This window comes from Silene latifolia, chromosome 3 (genome assembly GCF_048544455.1).
Source record: "Silene latifolia isolate original U9 population chromosome 3, ASM4854445v1, whole genome shotgun sequence".
NCBI lineage: Eukaryota > Viridiplantae > Streptophyta > Magnoliopsida > Caryophyllales > Caryophyllaceae > Silene > Silene latifolia.
This window is the reverse complement of record NC_133528.1, coordinates 46,914,445-46,933,764: the sequence shown is the minus strand read 5'-3', so window position 1 is coordinate 46,933,764 and position 19,320 is coordinate 46,914,445. Positions and strand designations below refer to the sequence as shown.

The 19,320-nt window shown below is 35.2% G+C and overlaps 1 protein-coding gene across 1 annotated transcript; it reads left to right on the top strand.

Moving 5' to 3' along the window:
• Positions 1-3,202: 3,202 nt before the first annotated feature.
• Positions 3,203-8,490, top strand: LOC141646073 (transcription factor bHLH62-like). Its single transcript, XM_074454150.1, has 6 exons — positions 3,203-5,860; positions 5,934-6,209; positions 6,672-6,737; positions 7,005-7,073; positions 7,293-7,382; positions 8,111-8,490. Exons 2-4 carry the CDS (start codon positions 5,973-5,975, stop codon positions 7,014-7,016), a joined length of 315 nt encoding a protein of 104 aa, XP_074310251.1. The 5' UTR covers positions 3,203-5,860; positions 5,934-5,972; the 3' UTR covers positions 7,017-7,073; positions 7,293-7,382; positions 8,111-8,490.
• The last annotated feature ends 10,830 nt before the right edge of the window (positions 8,491-19,320 follow it).

Below are 19,320 nucleotides of genomic sequence, written 5' to 3'. Positions count from 1 at the left end.
ATTCATACATTCAACAAGGTATGTATTCTTTAGTAATTTTATTTTTAATATTTTCTTAGTTTGTATATTTGTGACGGAATTAGGATAGATGCCTTTATTTGAGACGGAATTAGGATAGATGCTTTGATTTGAGACGGAATTAGTCGGATTTGGAAAGTTTAATTCGAATTTAAAAAATACACGAAATGGGCCTTGGACGAAGATCATTTTCGTCCAAAACCAGGCTCAGACGAAAAAGTTCTTCGTCCAGAATGGGCCTTGGACGAAGAACATTTTCGTCTGGGCCTGGTTTTGGACGAAAATGTTCTTCGTCCAAGGCCCATTCTGGACGAAGAACTTTTTCGTCTGGGCCTGGTTTTGGACGAAAATGTTCTTCGTCCAAGGCCCATTTCGTGTATTTTTTTTAACTTTTTTTTCCGTCTTGTTTTATTTTCGTAAAAATAATAATTAATTATTACTAATAAACCCCGTCCAGGCCTAATTCGTTGTATTTTTATTTTATTTTATTTTTTAATTTTTTTAAAATTATTTTTCCGTCTTATTTTTTTTCATAAAACATAATTAATTACTACTAATAAACCGTTTTCACGACAAATAAAAAGAAATAGTGAAGTATAACATCATAATTAATAAATTTTTCGGTTTTATTAATTTAACTAATGAACGCCTTTTTGTTATTTTGTGAATAGATGGCCGGTGGAGGAAAAGACCGTCACGTTCAAGACCGAAACGTCACAGCATCAACATGAGGTCGAAAGGGGCTCCAGTTTGAGCATGAGGTAGCCCCGGTGGTTGGAGAGGGTAATACCTAGTCGTGGACTGCGCAGGAGTTGGAGGAGGAGGTGGTTCGGGCTGCTGATGAGGTAGCTGAGGATGAGGGGGGTGCGGATCGAGTGAGTAGGGGGTCCCGTGGACGGGTTGACGTGGAGGAGACTTTGGGTCGGGCTAGTGAGGAGCGAGTGCGTAGGGGGCCCCGTAGACCACGCTCTTGCTTTTTGGCGTCTACGTACTTGAACTTTCGACCACGTAAGCTCGGATCTTTCTGAGTACCAGCCTCGTTTTGCATGACCGACCAATTTGACCAACTCCACAATTAATCAACTTTAATCAATCTTATTCGTTTTCCTCCTAGAGGGCACTTTCGTCGTACATTCGAGTCGAGCATTGCTAAACGTTAACTTAGTTCATCTCGTTTCGTCAAACATGTAAGTCTGAGGGTGTATAATCCTTCTTTTATTTATTGTTCTTTATTTATTGTAATCATAATGTAAGATTTATGTCGAAAGTATTCTTAAAACCGATTTGTAAAACCTTTATTCAAACCCTTTTTACGGATTAGCAGAAGGCAACCGTCGAGAAAGGATGCAGCAACTGCTGCGCCTCTTCGTGAGGCTGCCGCAGTTCCTGCTTCCTTTCTTCTTCCTTCGTCTTTTGTTCATCCTTTTGTTTTGCTTTTGCTTTCAATTGTTCATTGTTTCGTTAACATAATAATTTGAATATGATAATTTTGACCTGTAATTTATCAATAATTCTTAATATTTATTTCATCATTAACATCCCGACTTAAATCCCAAGTAATACATATTTGCGGGTTTTCGTCATTAAAGTCAATTTCGTTTTTTAGAGGTTCGATTCATCCATATTGAGTCTCCGGAATTCGTCATTGATATATTTTCATCTTTGTTTGCCGTCACTATCATTAATTCGTCATTAATAACTTGTCTAACCTAATTAATTTGTTTGGTTCGTTTAATTCATTAATTAACCTTATAAATCTTGTAAATAATTCGTTCTAATTGGTTTCATCCATGTTTTATCGTTTTTATGACCTCATTCCCATGTAAATAATATGTTAATCACTTCCGTCCGAGTCAAATATCACTAATCAAGCATTTAAATCACCAATGAATATTAACGATATGCAATTCCGGCTTCACACCCAGAACTGAACTCAGGAACAGACGCAGCGTCTGCTGCGCCTCTTCCAAAGGACGCAGCTCTGCTGCACCTGTTCCTTGTTGATTTCTATCTCTGAACTCCCGTTTTGCCTTGACCTAGTTTTAATTACGTATTTAATTAACTATTATTCGTATTATCACCTAATTTCTGTTTGTTTATTTATTCATTCTTTCTTTTTCCAAATTATCCGTTTTAAATGTATTTTCGACATAAATCAATTAATTCGATGTAATTATTGTAATTTTCTTTATTGTAATTTTTATTATTGTATTTCTTTTATTGTATTGCTTGTATGCTCTCATATGCAATTAACCTAAATTTCTACTTCGACCTAATGAGTGCTAATTACGTGTTTACCGACTTAGTTAATTCTCACATGCTAGGATTAATTTATTGGATGTTGCATTGCATGCATATAATCGACAATATATCGAGTATAGATAATTTCCCTAATCATTAGTAGAGGCCGCTATCGAGGCGGGCGGGATTAGGTGTTTGATCAAAAGAGCTTCCTAATACGTACCCTCACCCCTTACTCCAGATCTCTGTGAACATCCGTGTTCATTGGCATCCACGAGAGTCATTCTAGCATAGAATGCTAAGGGTAACGAGTGCTTAGTGTTCCTGTCATTACTTTGTGTCTTGACATGGCACGAGGTATTCGAACGGTTTCCAATTTTCCACAATAAATTGGTGGCGACTCCACAAATGCAAACGCTTGTTTCCCAAGCGCCCCCGTGGGCCCGCGTCCATACATTGGTAAAAATATTGAAGCATAATTAGGTTTAAAATACTTTACCTAATTAGGTGATGATCATGTACTCGTAGTAACTCTTTTATAAAAATCGTTTTATGGTAAAATTCTTCAGAGGACACAAGAATATTTTTAATTAGTATAATGAGGCTTGAACTCATGACTTCTTGGGATTCAGTTGGAGTTAGAATTCATTGAGTATCTAACTCCATTCCAAATCATCCCAACCAAACAATGGAATGTATCAAATTCATTCTATTTCATTCCAATATACCCAACCTAACACCCCCTAATTGTAATTATAACTTATATTCAATGTACCTTTTTTTATCTACACTCTTTAAAAAATCCAAACTTGGGTTACTGTTCCCATCACAGTATTTTTGTGCACTTCTGCTCATTTTACCCTCCATTTCATTCTCTTCTGCTTATTATACCCTTCTTTCTATTCTAATTATCATGCTGTTATGCGATGCGAGATTGCTCTTATTTCATTTCGTTTACCTCTTTCCTGAGAGAACCTCTCCCCAAATCATAATTTTATTTCCATCTTCTGCTCATTTGTCTCTCCCTACTATGTCATCTTTTTTCTTTTCACTGATGGTGTTGATATTCAGCTATTTTAGAAGTTTTGAACAACTAATTTCATGATATAGGTATGATTTTGCGTGGTGGTAGTTCCGTCGCTTAAATTGATTTGCTAGGTTTTTAGGAATTTGTTTTCTTGAGATGATTTCGAGGTTTTAGTGGCTATAATATTTGGCGGCTACGATGATTACTGACATGATTGATTTTAAGATTGATAAAGTCTGTGGTGATGATGATACTCTATTATTCATGTGATGCATTCTTGAGCCATGCATTTCCTTCCTATCCTCTGATATGGTCAATTTCCTTCAACTTTCCCGTCTTTCCTCTACCTTTTTTGTGGGATCAGTAACAGGTAGGTTGCCTTGGTGATTCTTGTGGTTGTCTTCCTATTTTTCTATTTTTTGTGAATGTGAACATTTGCATGTGGGGGTGCTATTATTCAAATTTTAACTTCTTGGTTATTTCGATGCTTTGTTTTTATCTTTAGTATATGTTAAGATAGATAGAAGGGTAAAGCTTGCCTTGTATTGTTCATCTTAATCGTCTTTATATGAGTACATCGATATGAAACGATATTGGGCTAATCTCAGTACGATAAAAAGCATTTGTTACTATGTGTAGATTGTGATTAGACATTTTTTTTTGATAAAAAGCACTTAAGGTGTCAAAATTGCATGCGATACAAAGCACTTAAGGGATATGGGTGCATGCTGAACAATCCTGTGTGTTTTGTAGATTTTAGAGCAGTATCTAATGTGTTGGATAATGATGCCTTAATCCTTCTCCAAATATATTTGCTTATTCTCGATGTTTTTTTTGTCCGGTGTGGTGTACAGTTTCTGTTGAGCTCACAATGGAGGCAATTCAGGCGATGTCTGCGCAAGTTCTCTAAACAAAAAAAAGAGAAAGTAGAAAAATATGATGTTTTTTTTTTCAACTGAATTTTATGCAGTTTTGACTATTTAATCCATTTGTATCAGCATTTTGAACTCATGTCTAAACTTCTTTTGGCAAAATGGAGTACGCCTCATGCAAATGTGTTAAAGTAGGATATTATGTTAGTGAACCTGAGTCTTATATTTGGTTAGCTAAAAATTACTTAGGGTGTGTTTGGGTGACAAAAGTGAAGGGAAAGGAAGGGGAGGGAGAAGGAGGGAAGGGAAAGGGAGGGAAGGGAAAGGGAGAGAGAAGGGATGAGGTCATTTTCACTCCAAATCTTGCCCTTGTTAGAGGGGAAATAATTTGGCTTGGAGGAGGGAAATGGAGGAATTCATTTTTTCTCCCCTCAAAATTCTTCCACCTCCATTTTACTAACCAAACAAAGAATTTATCATCCTTCCCATCCCTCTAAATTCTCCTATCCAAACACACCCTTAAGGTATCTGAGAAGCAATATTACGTATCTCAATTGCGCCGCATTACGGGTTTTAGTTACAGTTACGTTGGATTATGCTCTATTAAGAACATTTCACGTATTCATATTGCGTGTTTGTAAAGTTCGCCTTGGTAACCTTGCCGTAAATATATCCCACCCCATGAAGGTTTAGTAGTATTCAACTTTTTAAGCAACTATGCTTGCTATTGATATATCTATGACATAACGAGTCATATGGTGTTCGTCCTTCTTCTTGTCATTGTCCGTGAGCTATGCATGTGTCCATGTCGTATGAAGAGTTGTAGTAACAAAGTGCGCAATAATATCACCATTTCAATGATATAGCCGATCAATACCAATAATGAACTATGAGAACCTATGTTTGAAAGGATTACTGGGCACTGCAAACTGCCCTAAGAATTAATACAACATTTTTGTTTGGGGTTTCTTTAGTTGTTGCCTTAACCCTCTGCTCTTTGGAATGCATAGGGAAAAAATGGAGACTTAGTAGCTGTTAGAACTTGCACTAATTATTACTTGGATTCATTCTCTCATTTTGGTATGTACCTGCTTACCCCTCCTTTTCGATTTTCAGTTTTCGTTTTTTTAGTGAAGTTTCAAACTTCATTTCATTGTAAAAAGTTCAGCTTTTATAAGTTTGGTGAAAATGTTTAATCGTTTCTGTTGGTGGGTGGTTTCTTCAGTTGTTTTGCAATGAGTTGCGTTAGATGATAGTTAAAACATTAAATTGATTGTAAATTTGATGCTTGGTTGGGTGACTATGTTGATTATATTCAACAACCTAATACTTCAATTGCTAGGTTAGTCTAGATTCATTGAGTGGTATCTTTTCCATTTTTTATCACTGGATCAGCTTGGATAGTTGAAGTCGCTGAGCATACTACTTCCTTGGTTGGTGGCTGGCAGGAGGTTGGATTCACACATGGTGTTTTGAATACTAACAACATGAGCATCTTGGGTCTTTCAATTGATTATGGCACTTTTCGGTTCTTAGATGCCTTTGATCCAAGTTTTACTCCAAATACAACTGATCTTCCTCAAAGAAGGTATTGCTTTGCGAATCAACCTAATATTGGTTTGTGGAATATCGCGCAATTTGCTGCAACCTTACAAGCATCCAAGTTGTTTGAGGAAAAAGAAGTAAATTATGTCATGGAAAGGTAAATTTTCATCTGTACTTGTTTTCATTTCATAGTTTGACATGCAAAGGAATAATTCATGTTACATATTTAGATATGGAACCAAATTCATGGATGAGAGTATCAAGCTATCATGACTAAAAAACTTGGACTGCCCAAATATAACAAGGAGCTAATCAATAAACTTCTTAACAACATGGCTGTTGATAAAGTTGATTACACAAACTTCTTTCGGCTACTATCCAATGTCAAAGCTGACCCAAACATTCCAGATGCTAAACTTCTAACCCCACTCAAGGCTGTGCTGCTAGATATTGGCCAGGAACGTAGGGAGGCATGGACGAGCTGGGTGAGATCCTATATACAAGAGGTAATGTGTCAACTTATCTATTGCAAATAAATCCGAATTTCTACTTGTGCTGTTTTAGACTTTTAGATGAAATGCAACACTAATGATACCGAAAAAATTTTATGACTTCTGAGGTATTGGTTTATACCTCATGGGACTATTGTTTTGCATTTCTTTGACGAATCATTAGTCAGGTTATTAGAAATATTTTTCAGGTCGTGATAGTGTACTTGCGCACATACTCGTTTTTGATGTAGCAGCCAATTCAAAAGAAATACAAAATGTACATGTGAAATCAACCCATTTTTCCTAAAAATTAAATGAGAAATAGAGGAATACGTAAGATATGTTTGACTTTCACATAAGACTAACGGACATCATCGACTGTATGTACCACTGCCACCTATTGCTGTCTAAGTTCTAGGAACGCTAATATGGTGTTTGGATATAGCTACTAACATATGATGAAATTTTTGGTTACAGGCAAGAAGAGAAAAGATAAGTGAAAAGATGAGAATACTCGAGGATCTTGTACCTGGATGTAACAAGGTCTGATATATCGTTACTTCTCAGTTCTCATGAGCCATTAATATAATTGAATAGATGATTTTTTTGGTTATTTTGACATAAATATTGCATCAAAGTCGTCATTGATGCTAATTTTAACTGCATGTTGTGATTTGCTCTTTAAGTCTTAGCATGTTTGATTTGCACTGCAAATTTATGCTGATACTTAATTGTTGGTTTTTCGGTGTCTTAGTTTTACTGTTTCCTTTTGAAGTTTAGACTCTTTCTTATGCAAATTTATGGGTTCAGGTCATTGGCTAGGCATTAGTACTTGACGAGATTATTATTTACATCCAATTATTACAGCGCCAAGTCGAGGTATGCTGCTCGCCTACTCCTGTATTACAATTTACCACTTTCAGAGTTACAGAGATGGTGGAGTTTGTTGTTTCATTAAAACATTTAAAATGTGTGTTTCAGTTCCTATCAATGAAATTAGAAGAATGAAACAGATAAGAACAAAGAAACCACGTGATAGAATTGAATAAAGATTTTGCAGAATGTGAACGATCTGAAACTTTTTTTTCCTCCTAATAGAAAGAGATTTATAGCCGGAGGTAAAGTAAAGACCCAAGATACGACCAGATATAAAAGAGGCTGACTCGGGTGCGGGGGTTGAGACAAGAGGTAAGGCAAGACTTTTCAAATGTCAGCTTATGTTGCTATACTTCGAACTTAAGATTAGCATATCGCCAAATTGGGGCACCGCGCCCGGTATTGAAGGATAAATTTCTTTGTTTTACAATTTAAAAGTACATATCTCAGATGGTATGTAATTAACTAATTATCCGTCCATCTCTCCATGAGAACCAAGCCAAAATAGAGTATCTTTGGAATATAGTTTTCTAGCCTGCCACTTTTTAGATCGGACAGTTTGACATAGGAAAGTTCAGCTGTTTAGTATCCTGCAAACCTCTATGATTTATGTTTGGTGTTCAGTTGGTTATCCTGTTAATTCTTTTTGCTGTTAATTCTCTTTTACTGGTGTAAAATGAGGTACAAGCCTAAAAGGTCTGTACTTTATATCTGGAGGACGGTTTAAGTCTGAACATGTGACCTATCATTTAGTCTTTACCATTAAGCCATGAAATTATTGGCTGTAGAATGAGATATGAGCCTACTACAATGTTGGTACTTTATATCTGGAGGACTGGTTTAAGTCTGAACATGTGACCAATCATTAACATATCATTAGTCTTTACTACTGAGCCGTGAAATTATTGGCTGTGTTATTCTGGATTTGCTAAATAAAATATTTTTCCTACACTTTGAAGTGTCATTTTAGTTCTTAGAGTATGCGTCTTTTGTTAGTTTGGTGTCCTTGTTAAATGTATTACATCTTTTGAATTTGTCAGTTTGGTCAACAACCATTTGATACTTCTGGAGTAGTGGGGTATTGTTCGCAAACTTGCAAGAGAGTACGAACATGACTTGTCACCAGACTGGTTGCACATGCACATTGGTGGTGGTGGCGGCTTTTGAAAGATAAACATGATCGAAAGTCGTACTTTTTTCCTCAAATATTGGATAAGATGAATGAGTTGTTTAATGTGTACCAAAGATTGTCCAAAACTATACAAGTACTTATACCCTTCTGAAGAGAAGTTATTCCAGATTACATAAATCAGCTGTAAAGACTGAATTGTCCTTTCTGTAAGAATACTTGTATTCACAGTCTATATTTGTACAGTACTTTAGAAGTTAATGTTGCCAGCGACTGATTTCTTATTGCGTATAGGCTGTATATACTTTCAATGGTGGGGTGCTCATTTCGCTGGCTGTAGTTTGTAGATCACTGTGACGGGGGAGCCAGTGTTGACAGCAACGTAGTCAGCGTGTAAGTTACTTTGACTAAATTGTACAGTTTTAAGGTGTTGCCGAGAGATACAATACCATTAGTGCAATGCTAGAATAGTGATTACAAACTCCAAGTACATATGCAATGATGTCAGTGGGAAAACACTACAGTGTTTAACAGAGGCAAGTAAGCCAACTGGCTATGTAACACTAATGAATTTAATTGGTTTTGTTATAAATAATATTATAACAGGGTTGTGGCTAATTGCTGATTTGTTGTTGCAAATTGAGAAAAAATGGCATATTTCCTTGATATGTATATTTTTCAGTTTCAGAGTTTTAAATGCCGACATACAACGTTTGAACAATGGCGAGTTATAGCTTACCAATGTCGTTGATTTTATCGATTGTAGCTTTTCCTGCGGGGAAAAAAAACCCTGCAAAAATAAGTTAAATCAGACATAGTGACAATTATTAATCATCATACTACCAATTTAATTCCGCTTACAATTCCACCAAATTGGGGCACCGCGCCCGGTAGGACGCGGTGCAACAACTAGTAAAATAAGGGTACATACTATGTTAGTTAAATATACTTGATAAAAATTGAACTAAATATTTTATGTACCTACGGACTACGATAATTATTATTTTTAATTATAATTTACATAAATATTATAAAATTTACATTCATAATAGGTCATATTATTATAACGAAAAATATATGTATGTACAATATATTTATGTCAAAGATACATTTCATTTCCATCGGAGGTACATTGTAACACCCCCAAATTTCCGGCTTATTTTAAAATATTTATTTTGAAAAATTGTCGAAAAAATGGACATGTCACTTGTTACTCTTTCAAAAATAACGATGATACCATAACAATAAAGAGATTTATATTTATGTGATAAATATTTGATTACATCTTCTCAAACTAGGAAAAATAAACTCAGTTGCGGAAGTTAGGTGATCTATCTTTATTCTTTACATCATCGTCTCTCTCCAAGCCAGCCCGAATATCCATTAAATAACCTGTTGGTTATTCTGCTCACACAATGAGCGGGGACCAAGATGATCATAGCAGGCCCATCCAAAAGAGAAGGAGAGATGGACGATAAAGCATAGTAAAAGTCAACCAACGATTGAGTAAGATAAAACCACATCCCGTAAAAACAAAGGAAAAATTGAAAACAATTGTTTAAGTAAAACCATATCCGCTTGACATTTCAGTACTGCTAGGTTTTATTTGATGTTACACTATATCCGCTTGAGATTATATTATATCTACTTTCGAAACAATATTCGGTGGAGATTTAGAGACGTTTCTCACGGTTCTCATTATGTTGGTGGTTCTCACTAGATCCTGACCCTACATTGACTATATTATATATGTACATCTTATAATAACTAATTAACTATAGGTACATATCAAAGTATTTAGGTTTATTTGAATTATTTATCAACCACGTTTCAACAAATTATCAGGTATCTTAATTATTTAGGAGGTATATTAAATAAATAATATTTATATATTATAGGTGCATTTATTAACTATTATAGATACATATTATGTTTATTTTAATTAATTGTGTAACACCCCCTTCTTACCCGGCCTAGGTAATTGGGAGATGTTACCGTCTCAGTTTACCGAGGCAGTGAAATCGGAATTACAATTAAGAAACTTTATTAAATAAATAACGAGTTTAGTGATTACATAAATGTAAACAAATGTGTTGGACCATATAGTTATATGATGATGTTTGGATAATGACAAGAGTGTTATAAATTGTATATACTTGTTGCTCGTAATTGTTTGTTAGTCTTTATAGATTGGACTCAATTACAATTTAGCAATAGGGTAAATTGATAACTTATACCTTGAATAACTCAATTTTTCAAATCTTATACCTAAGATAACTTTTTTTAAAAACTTATACCAAAAATGCTGTTTTCTTCTAAACTTAATAACAAAACTATAAAAAAAACTTAAATTGACGGTTTTGCCCATAATAATTAAAGGCAACCACCATTTCTCTATCCCATAACCTACAATCCCAAACATCCACAATAACAATTACTAAGAACCACTTCTCCTCCACCGACACTACCACTATCTCATAGTCATCCTATCGTCGACGCCCTATCCTAGCTAGCCACACCTCCAATTTGACGAATATCACAACACCCAAACCCGAACACCAATTCAACACACATACTCCTTATCCTATCAAGATAAATCAATCCACTGTCGTCGTTACCATTTGATAAGTGCATTTTATATAGACTTTATCTCCTTATTTTGGCTCTAATATACATGTCATTTGCACTAATCTTAGTGGTTTTATGAGCTAATATTGTATTCTAGATGTCTTTACATGGTTTATCACATTTTGTAGGAACTTGAGCTTTTAGGAGCTTATTTCTAACAAATTTGCAAGAGCTAGTATACAAGGCTAAGTGTGGAAGCAAGATGGACCATGGAAGGATATTATGGAAATGACAAGTCCAAGCATGCTGAATTGTGAAGTGGGTTGATGCACAAATGAAATCACAAATGAAACCCAAACTAAGAAGTCTACACAAACTCAACATGGGATGCTCAACTTTGGTTGCTCATGAGATGCTAAATTATGTGATTAACCGGAGATTAAAGACGTATTAATAGTTCACTTAGGATTTCTTTGGTAATTAATCAAACAGTTAAGAGAAAAGACTTGGGGTTTACCCCTTGTATTTACTTTAAGTTTCACCCCTCGTTTTCTATATAAAGGGTGTAGACTTCAACACTTCTTACACACCTTTTTCCACACATTTTCCACATAGAATTCTCTCTAAACTTCAGTAGTTAGATTAGCTTAGTGTAGTTTAGTTTTCATTAGTTTGTTATCATTTCCTTTAAGTATTACAAATTACAATTTCATTTCCAAGTTATTTCCTTTTGCATTGTTCTTCAATTCCAATTCCATTTCCATTGTCGAGGTAATTTATCTCTAGTATTATTTCTTTATCATTATGTTTATCATTTTGTTCATCATTAGCTTAATTTACATAATACAAGAGTAGTATATCTTGTCTAGGATAAAGGGAGCCATGCATAAAAAATATTTGTAACATGATAAATTAGGATGCTTAGTGATCACATAATAGTTTCTATAACATGCTTGTACCTTATTATTAATCTTTGATTATTGGCCATTATCTTAGATTAAATTTGTTAATTCGTTTTTATAAGTAGAGAGGCACAAAAATAAATTAGACCAAGTATGTCTTAGTAGATGACCTAGCCATATCGAGAGATTGTTAGGACCCGTTCTATGGTTGACACTAATATCGAGAGGAGGGTGTCTTTAAGCCTAAACAATTATCATTACTATCTAATCCGAGTTTGACATAAAGCATTTACATATATTTGCATGTGTGATCCGACTTCCCTAGACTCTTTGTTTATTATTGTTTTTCCATCAACATAAATCAACTCAATCAACCGCATCGACTCAAGATAAAATTCACTCCATAATAATTAATTAACAACTACCGTCTCTCTGTTGATTTGACTCCTACGTACTACATTCATTTGTGTCTAGGGTATTTATTTTTGCATAGGTGTGCGATAGCCTATCAAATTTTGGCGCCGTTGCCGGGGAGACATTTTTGTTTGTTATTAGTTGTTGAATTTTATCTTGTTTTATTTTGTCCCAGGGAACACTTGTTTCTTGGGATCTTTCTCACGGTTTTATTGTAGTTTTAGTGCTTTTTTCAGGTGGTAAAACTATCTCAAAGGGATCCTCATATCCGTCCAATGGGTGTATTTCCTTTCCTGCAACAACAAAACCAACTCTTTCATGACTATTTGTCCCAATTTGACGAATACGTTAATCTTATTGCTTCTTTTGGATTCATTTACAATGAATATGAATTGAGTCAGGTTGTGCTTGACGGAATGGATTCCGAGTCCCGTGATTTGGCTCTTTACATGAGTTGTGAGAGTCTTTACTACAAGAGTGCGGAGGAGCATTGGGTTTTCCTAAGGTTCATGGCCGACCAATGTCGAGAAGTAGCTCGCCAAGAAAATTTAAGGCGTGTCGCAGAGGAGCTCAAAATGCTTACTCAAGTTTATTTGGAGCAACAAGCGTCTAAAGCCCGTTCCTTAAAAAGGCTCGAAGACGTGCTGACAGAAATACGAGAAGAAAATGAGCGATTTATCGAAGTTTCTACTCTTCCACCTTCCCAAGGTGAGTCTTTTGCCCATAATAATTTAGAATTATTGGAAGACAATGATGATGGTCATAATTTTTCTTTTGAAATTCCCCTTAACATCACTCCAATTAACGACTTAGAGACTCATGTTAATGACATTGACCTTGTAGTAGATGACACCCATGACATAGATGTTGTTGATGGAAAAGTAGATCTATATACTTACATATTCATATAAGTTTTAATTTAATTTGTCATAAAATTAATGATTGATCTTATGCATGCAAACATTAAAACAAAATAAGGAAGAAACATTGTTCTTACATTGTGATTTTCGGTTTAATGGGCACAAGAGACATCACCTTTCTCTCTTGTTCTTGAGCTTTCCCTTTTGGATGAACTAAGACCCAAGTGTAGGATTTCTCCTAAGGATTTATACCCAAAGCTTACTCTTAATTAAAATTAATACTATGAATACTAGATAATATGAATTTTGTAGAAAATTGACCCAAAAATATTATGGAACACTTAATATTTTCGGTTTTGGGAGGAGGAAGAATGAGAGCTTTTTATCTCTCTAAAACTCAAAGAATTAGAAAAATGAAGAATGAATTTATCACACAAAACATTTTGTGTATATTAGATAAAATAAGAGGAAAAACCAAATGGTTTTTCCTCTCTAAAAAATCGGGTGGTAGGGGGGGCATTAAGGGATCCAATGCATGCACTTGTTTATCTTCACAAGGTAAACTAGGGTTGCATGGCTACTAAAGCAAGTAATCATTATGTTTACCACTTGTAATATAAACACAAAATTTAGCTTAAACCCCTCTTAATTTCGGTACATTAGATAATATGGATTCCATATTATTTTTGTCAATTTGTCAATATGTCACATGTCATATGTTACATAAATTTGTTATGTATTTTTAACATATTAAAAATCAACGTATTAATAAAAATACGTCATATACAAAAATCGACTTAGTAATTCATAATCACTTGTACCAAAAATATTTTACCAATTTATAAATCACAATAAATTGTATTTATAATAATTCATTCAATTTAATTGTTTCCTTAAACAATAATTTCATCTGAGTAATGATACAATTCAATTACTCAGACCGTATCTCATTTAATCAAATTTCAATGTGATACGTAAATTTTACTTCCAAAATCGTCCGTCAATTTTCAAGTAATTTAATTAACTCGTAACGTTATACGATTAATTAATTGATCAATTAAGAGTGTTGCCCTATAGGTATGACCTAGGGGTCAATCGATCACCACCGTCGCACGACAGACGAAGAATGTCAAACTCTAGTCACCAATCATTACCGATATATGTTGACCATTGACGATAAAAAATTACTTCCCAATTGTATTCTTTAAAATGAGATTTAAACATGTGATCATCATGATCAACAGTCGTGATCGCATTATTGTCGGAGGACACATATTCCAACAATCTCCCACTTGTCCTCGACAAGTGTGCGTCACCAATTCTCTTGTCCTATTACTATCTCCCACTCAATGCAAGGTGTCTTTCAGGTCGTACTTGCAAGTGATCATATCGAGAGTGGTTTCTTCGATCTGGAGAATAATTGATTGACCGGATTTATCTATCATAGATACCTTCCGAGCGTGGCCACGCATTTCCAGTTCATTACTCCTCGAGTGGCCCTGAGATATTGTTATAACCCTGACTAGGGGTGGACAATTCCTCTCGCACTCATTCCCTTCAACTAGCCACAGCCATCATAACCCAAAATGTGCCCATTTGACCCCATTTACGAAGGTCGTAGTAACACAAATCAAAGTTAATCTGAAATTGTGCCATCTTAGGTGAATTGTATTTAGTCAAAAGAATTGACTCATTCGAATACTATAGCAGCTCTCGCCACGACCAGGCTATATAAATTTGCCAGAACACTATAAGCGGTCATTAGGCCTGACAAAATGTTCCTAACAGTCTGCCTATGTGATCGACTAGTCATCTCACATGACTCTATGGCACTTGAACTTGCCATCAATCGCATCACACTCTAGTCACTTCGAGACGTCACCTCATGTAAGTAACTATGGGCAAATACAATGTTAATCCATGTTCACTTTAACGGGGTTCAATTGTCTCCACAACCCGTTTGGATATAACAATGTACAAGGTGAGTTAATAATAACTCAAACGACAAATGTCGACATCACACTCGGGTAGTCAATATCATATTACAACCTTGTGATGTATATCGTAAGTGTAAACACTTATTGATTGCAATAGAAGTTTAACATGCCATGTGTCCATGTGTTTAAACTTCTTACACTTGCATTTTCCTTTACATTCATGTTCTCTCTCATGGCATGAACCTTACCAAGTACACATCAAGGTTCCCGACCTCGGTTTTGGTTCTTTATCTTGAAAGAACTTTCTTATCGATTATCACATAACGAACGAATTTGTGGTGAATGATATAACTTGTACTGATCAAGTACTCCATCCACACACAATGTACTAGGTACATGTTTTGTAGAGTCTTGCAACAATTTGCCAAGACGATTGGCCTAGCACTTCTCACAAGTCCTAGCATAGTTAGGAAAGATTAGTTTTGAGTAACTTCTTATTTATCTTTCTAGGCTTGAAAGATTTAGGATTCTCATAAATCCTTACATGTGCTCGGATTTCCATTAATATGCGCAACCTCTTGACACATATAAGAGCATTCTGACAAACACCGAAATCGCTCATCGGATTCTACTCGAGAATTCATGACGTTTCTATTGTGGCTTACCAATGAATCATCATGCTCTTATGCATATGATTCACTATTGGACATGTGCATGATTATTCTAATGGCGGAAATATTAGTTACTAATAATCATGAGATCAACCATTTATAGGTTCAATGAACGACCATGACTGCTAATGGCAATTCCATTTTCATCTATATGAATATCCTATGTGTATGTTGATATGATGTGTATTTCTTAATACTAGTCCAATATTTCTTGTCGTAATTGGATTCATCATAGTCCAAATTCATCCAGAATTGAAAACTCAAAACTTCCTCTATGAAAGAAGGTGTTAGCTCGTCATTCTTTAATGAGTGGTGAGTTGTAAACATTCAAAGGATGATAGCTCCCACTAAATTCCATGTCTTCACATGATAATTTCCTAACTCCCACTCAATTCCACATATTTCGAAATTGACTTCTCAATCGAAACTTTTCAAGAATTGAAATATAAATTGCATTGCCAAGTTATTAAGATAAAACCATATATGTTCTCATCATATCCCTTCAAAATACCTATTTCGAAGAGGTCTCATTTTAACCTTACGGAAAGAGATTTTAAATCTCTAACACACTCATGTCATAATGATGTGTAGCAATGTCATTATTCAAATATAAATAATATCTAGAACACGTCCTTCGAAATACCCTTTCGGAAGGAGGTTTAACCATTTCATAATGAGGTTAAGCAATGACATTTGTGTGGTTAAAACTTGGCCATTGAAGATATCGGTATATCAATCTTTGCAACTCGATCATAACTAGTATGTTACTGTGATTCATTTAGGCTCTTAAGTAAATCTCAAGGTTAAAACTATTGGTCAAAATTTATCATGTAGAACTTAGTCAAAAACTTGTTAAGACTTTACATTAGTCATTTTTCTTCCAAAACTTTCTTTTGGTCTCCTTGTGTAGTTATCATAAGAATATGTTCTTTCGATTACTTCACTTGGTCTCTTTTGTTATATAGAACTTACTTGAGACCATAGATCTCATCTATTTGGTATACTATGTAAATAGATATACCTTCATTCAAATCATTCTTTCTTGCGTAGATCTTTATTTACACAAGTACACAATTTTTATCTTGTCTCGTATGATGTGTCCTCATTTTTCTCCCACTCTATCTTTAGAATAAATACACTATAGATTCAAAGATAGCATATGAGACACAAATAATGATATTGAAGTTATAAGGAGAACTATCTCATAGATTGACTAATAGTTTTAGATTTCATATGTGTACTTGGTGATTGACATACCTTTAAGAGAGTTCATAGACTCAAAATCGCTTTATAAATGATCATACACAAGCCTTAAGCATGTGGACATATAATGAAACCGGTCATTATATTTGTCTATTAGATCACTTTAAGTTATATGTTTCTAAGAACAAGCATTTAAACATGAATTTTAGAACAAAAGGATAAAATGATAAAACGGGTGACTTGGGTTGCAAACCAAGTCACCATTATCCAAATACAACCCATTATCCAAAATACCTTTCCATGTTGAACACGGAAACTTAAGGTTCTAAAATCCAAAACATAATTTAAAATAAGACAATGAAAAGTAAAGCTCCATGAAAGCTATCCCTAGCTTCTTGATGGTTTCTCATGCTTGCTTTTCCTTTCCCTTGTCTTTACTTGGTGGAGGCCCTATTTACAAATAAAAAGGGAGATACATTATCACAACTTTGCATCATAATACCATAGTTGAATTAGAAACATAAAAGAAGGATAGTCATTTACCTACTGGAGTAATCTTTCCAGCCTTAATATCACCAAGGTATTTGGAACAATTTCTTTTCCAATGTCCCATACCATTACAATAATGGCATTTATCAAGAGGACCCTTCTTGATTTTTGAAGTGCTAGCTTCACAAGTCTTAGCTTTGGTGAATGTGGGAGTTTGCTTCTTACCCTTCCACCCATTCTTCTTGAACTTCCCCTTACTCTTAGTGCTTATGTTAAGCACATCTTTTGGTGGGTTCACATTTAACCCCATGTCCCTCTCGGCTTGCACAAGTAACTTGTGCAATTCTTCTAGAGACATATCCTTGTCTTGCATGTTAAAATTCACCTGGAATTGAACATATGCTTTGACTTTGGACAAGGAGTGTAGAATCCTATCTACAATGAGTTCTTTGGGGATTTCAACCTTTTGAATTTTCAAGGTCTCAACAAGCTCCATGAGTTTGAGCACATGAGGGCTAACCTTTTGGCCCTCTTTGAAGTCGAGATCAAAGAATCCCGCGGCCGCCTCATATTGGACGATCCGCGGAGTTTGTGAAAACATTGTCACAAGCTTGGAGTAAATCTCATTAGCATTGCCCATTTTAAAGGCTCTCCTTTGGAGGTCCGCCTCCATCGCAAATATCAAGACATTTTTCATTGCGGCGGACTCCTTTTGGTAAGCCTCATATGCTTCCCTAGTGGCGGCGGTCGACCTAGTAGTAGGTTCGGGTGGAGAGGCCTCGGTAAGGTAACGAAGCTTGTCGTCACCTTGGGCGGCCAATTTGAGTTGGGCATCCCAATCGGAGAAATTTGACCCATTCTTTTCAAGTTTACATCGATCCATGAAGGATCGGAGCCAAGAAGTATTAGCGAGAGGTGTGGCGTTTGGTGTTGGTGTTGCCATTTGTTATGAGAAAAAGAAGTGGTCTACAAAACAAAATATAAGGAGTAAAACAAATGTCGTTTTAATAATAATACTCGTAAAATGTATGATTTAAACAAGTTTTATGCATTTTTCTAGTGACCTCTACCCAACTAGATAAATGATTCCAAGACCCAAATTCATATCAACTTAGGCACGGGGTAGCCGATGAAACCCTTATCAATATAACTCGGTGGATTAACCTTTTAATCGATTCTACTTTTAGACTCTTGGTCGATAAAATTACTCTAATGTTTATCTATAGCCCAAAACACATCAACAAGGGCACGGGGTAGCCGATGAAACCCTTATCAATAACTTTTGTTGAGTTCAATCCAAATTTCGAATAAATGTGTCCATTATCCAAACCCACATTAACTTAGGCACGGGGTAGCCGATGAAACCCTTATCAACATGAATTCGGTGGATAGACATTTATCACCCACTTCCCCTACGTAACAAGGTTTGTACCCCGGGGTAGCCGAGTGCACTCCCTCGCGAAATAGGTTTTCATGGTTTCTACTATTTGGTAAGGCTATGTCTCAATTGATTGTTTTAGCGAGAGGTCATGTCAATTCATTATCTATCACGTTTTAAGTGAACTAAAGCGGTGAACTACGATAATTTTAATTGACACGGTCGATTAACTCGATGAAAAAGATGCATGTTTTAGTTATGGCGATTTAGCGATGCATGCGACATAAAATAAAATGCAAGCATAAAAATAAATAAATCCTAGTATGGCCTTTCCTAAAATAGAAAAACTATTTAACTATTACATATTCGGAAATCAACTCCATTGGTCCCTTGAACTTCGGTTGTGACACGCATCTCGAGGTAACACCGTCTTTATGTATCGCCATTCTTGAAGAAATCCGTCTTTGGGAACTCCGGAATGAATAAAATTACATAATAAATTACATAATTTCTTATTATACATTTGTAACTAAAATAAAATAAATCTATTAAATTACAATACGGTGATACGAGATCACAATAAAATTACAACCAAATCGATATTCCCATACATTTCGGGAAATACCAATTAAAATCTAAGGCCATACTAAGTAAAATTACATAATTCAAAATTACATAAATTAAAATTATGACAATCAT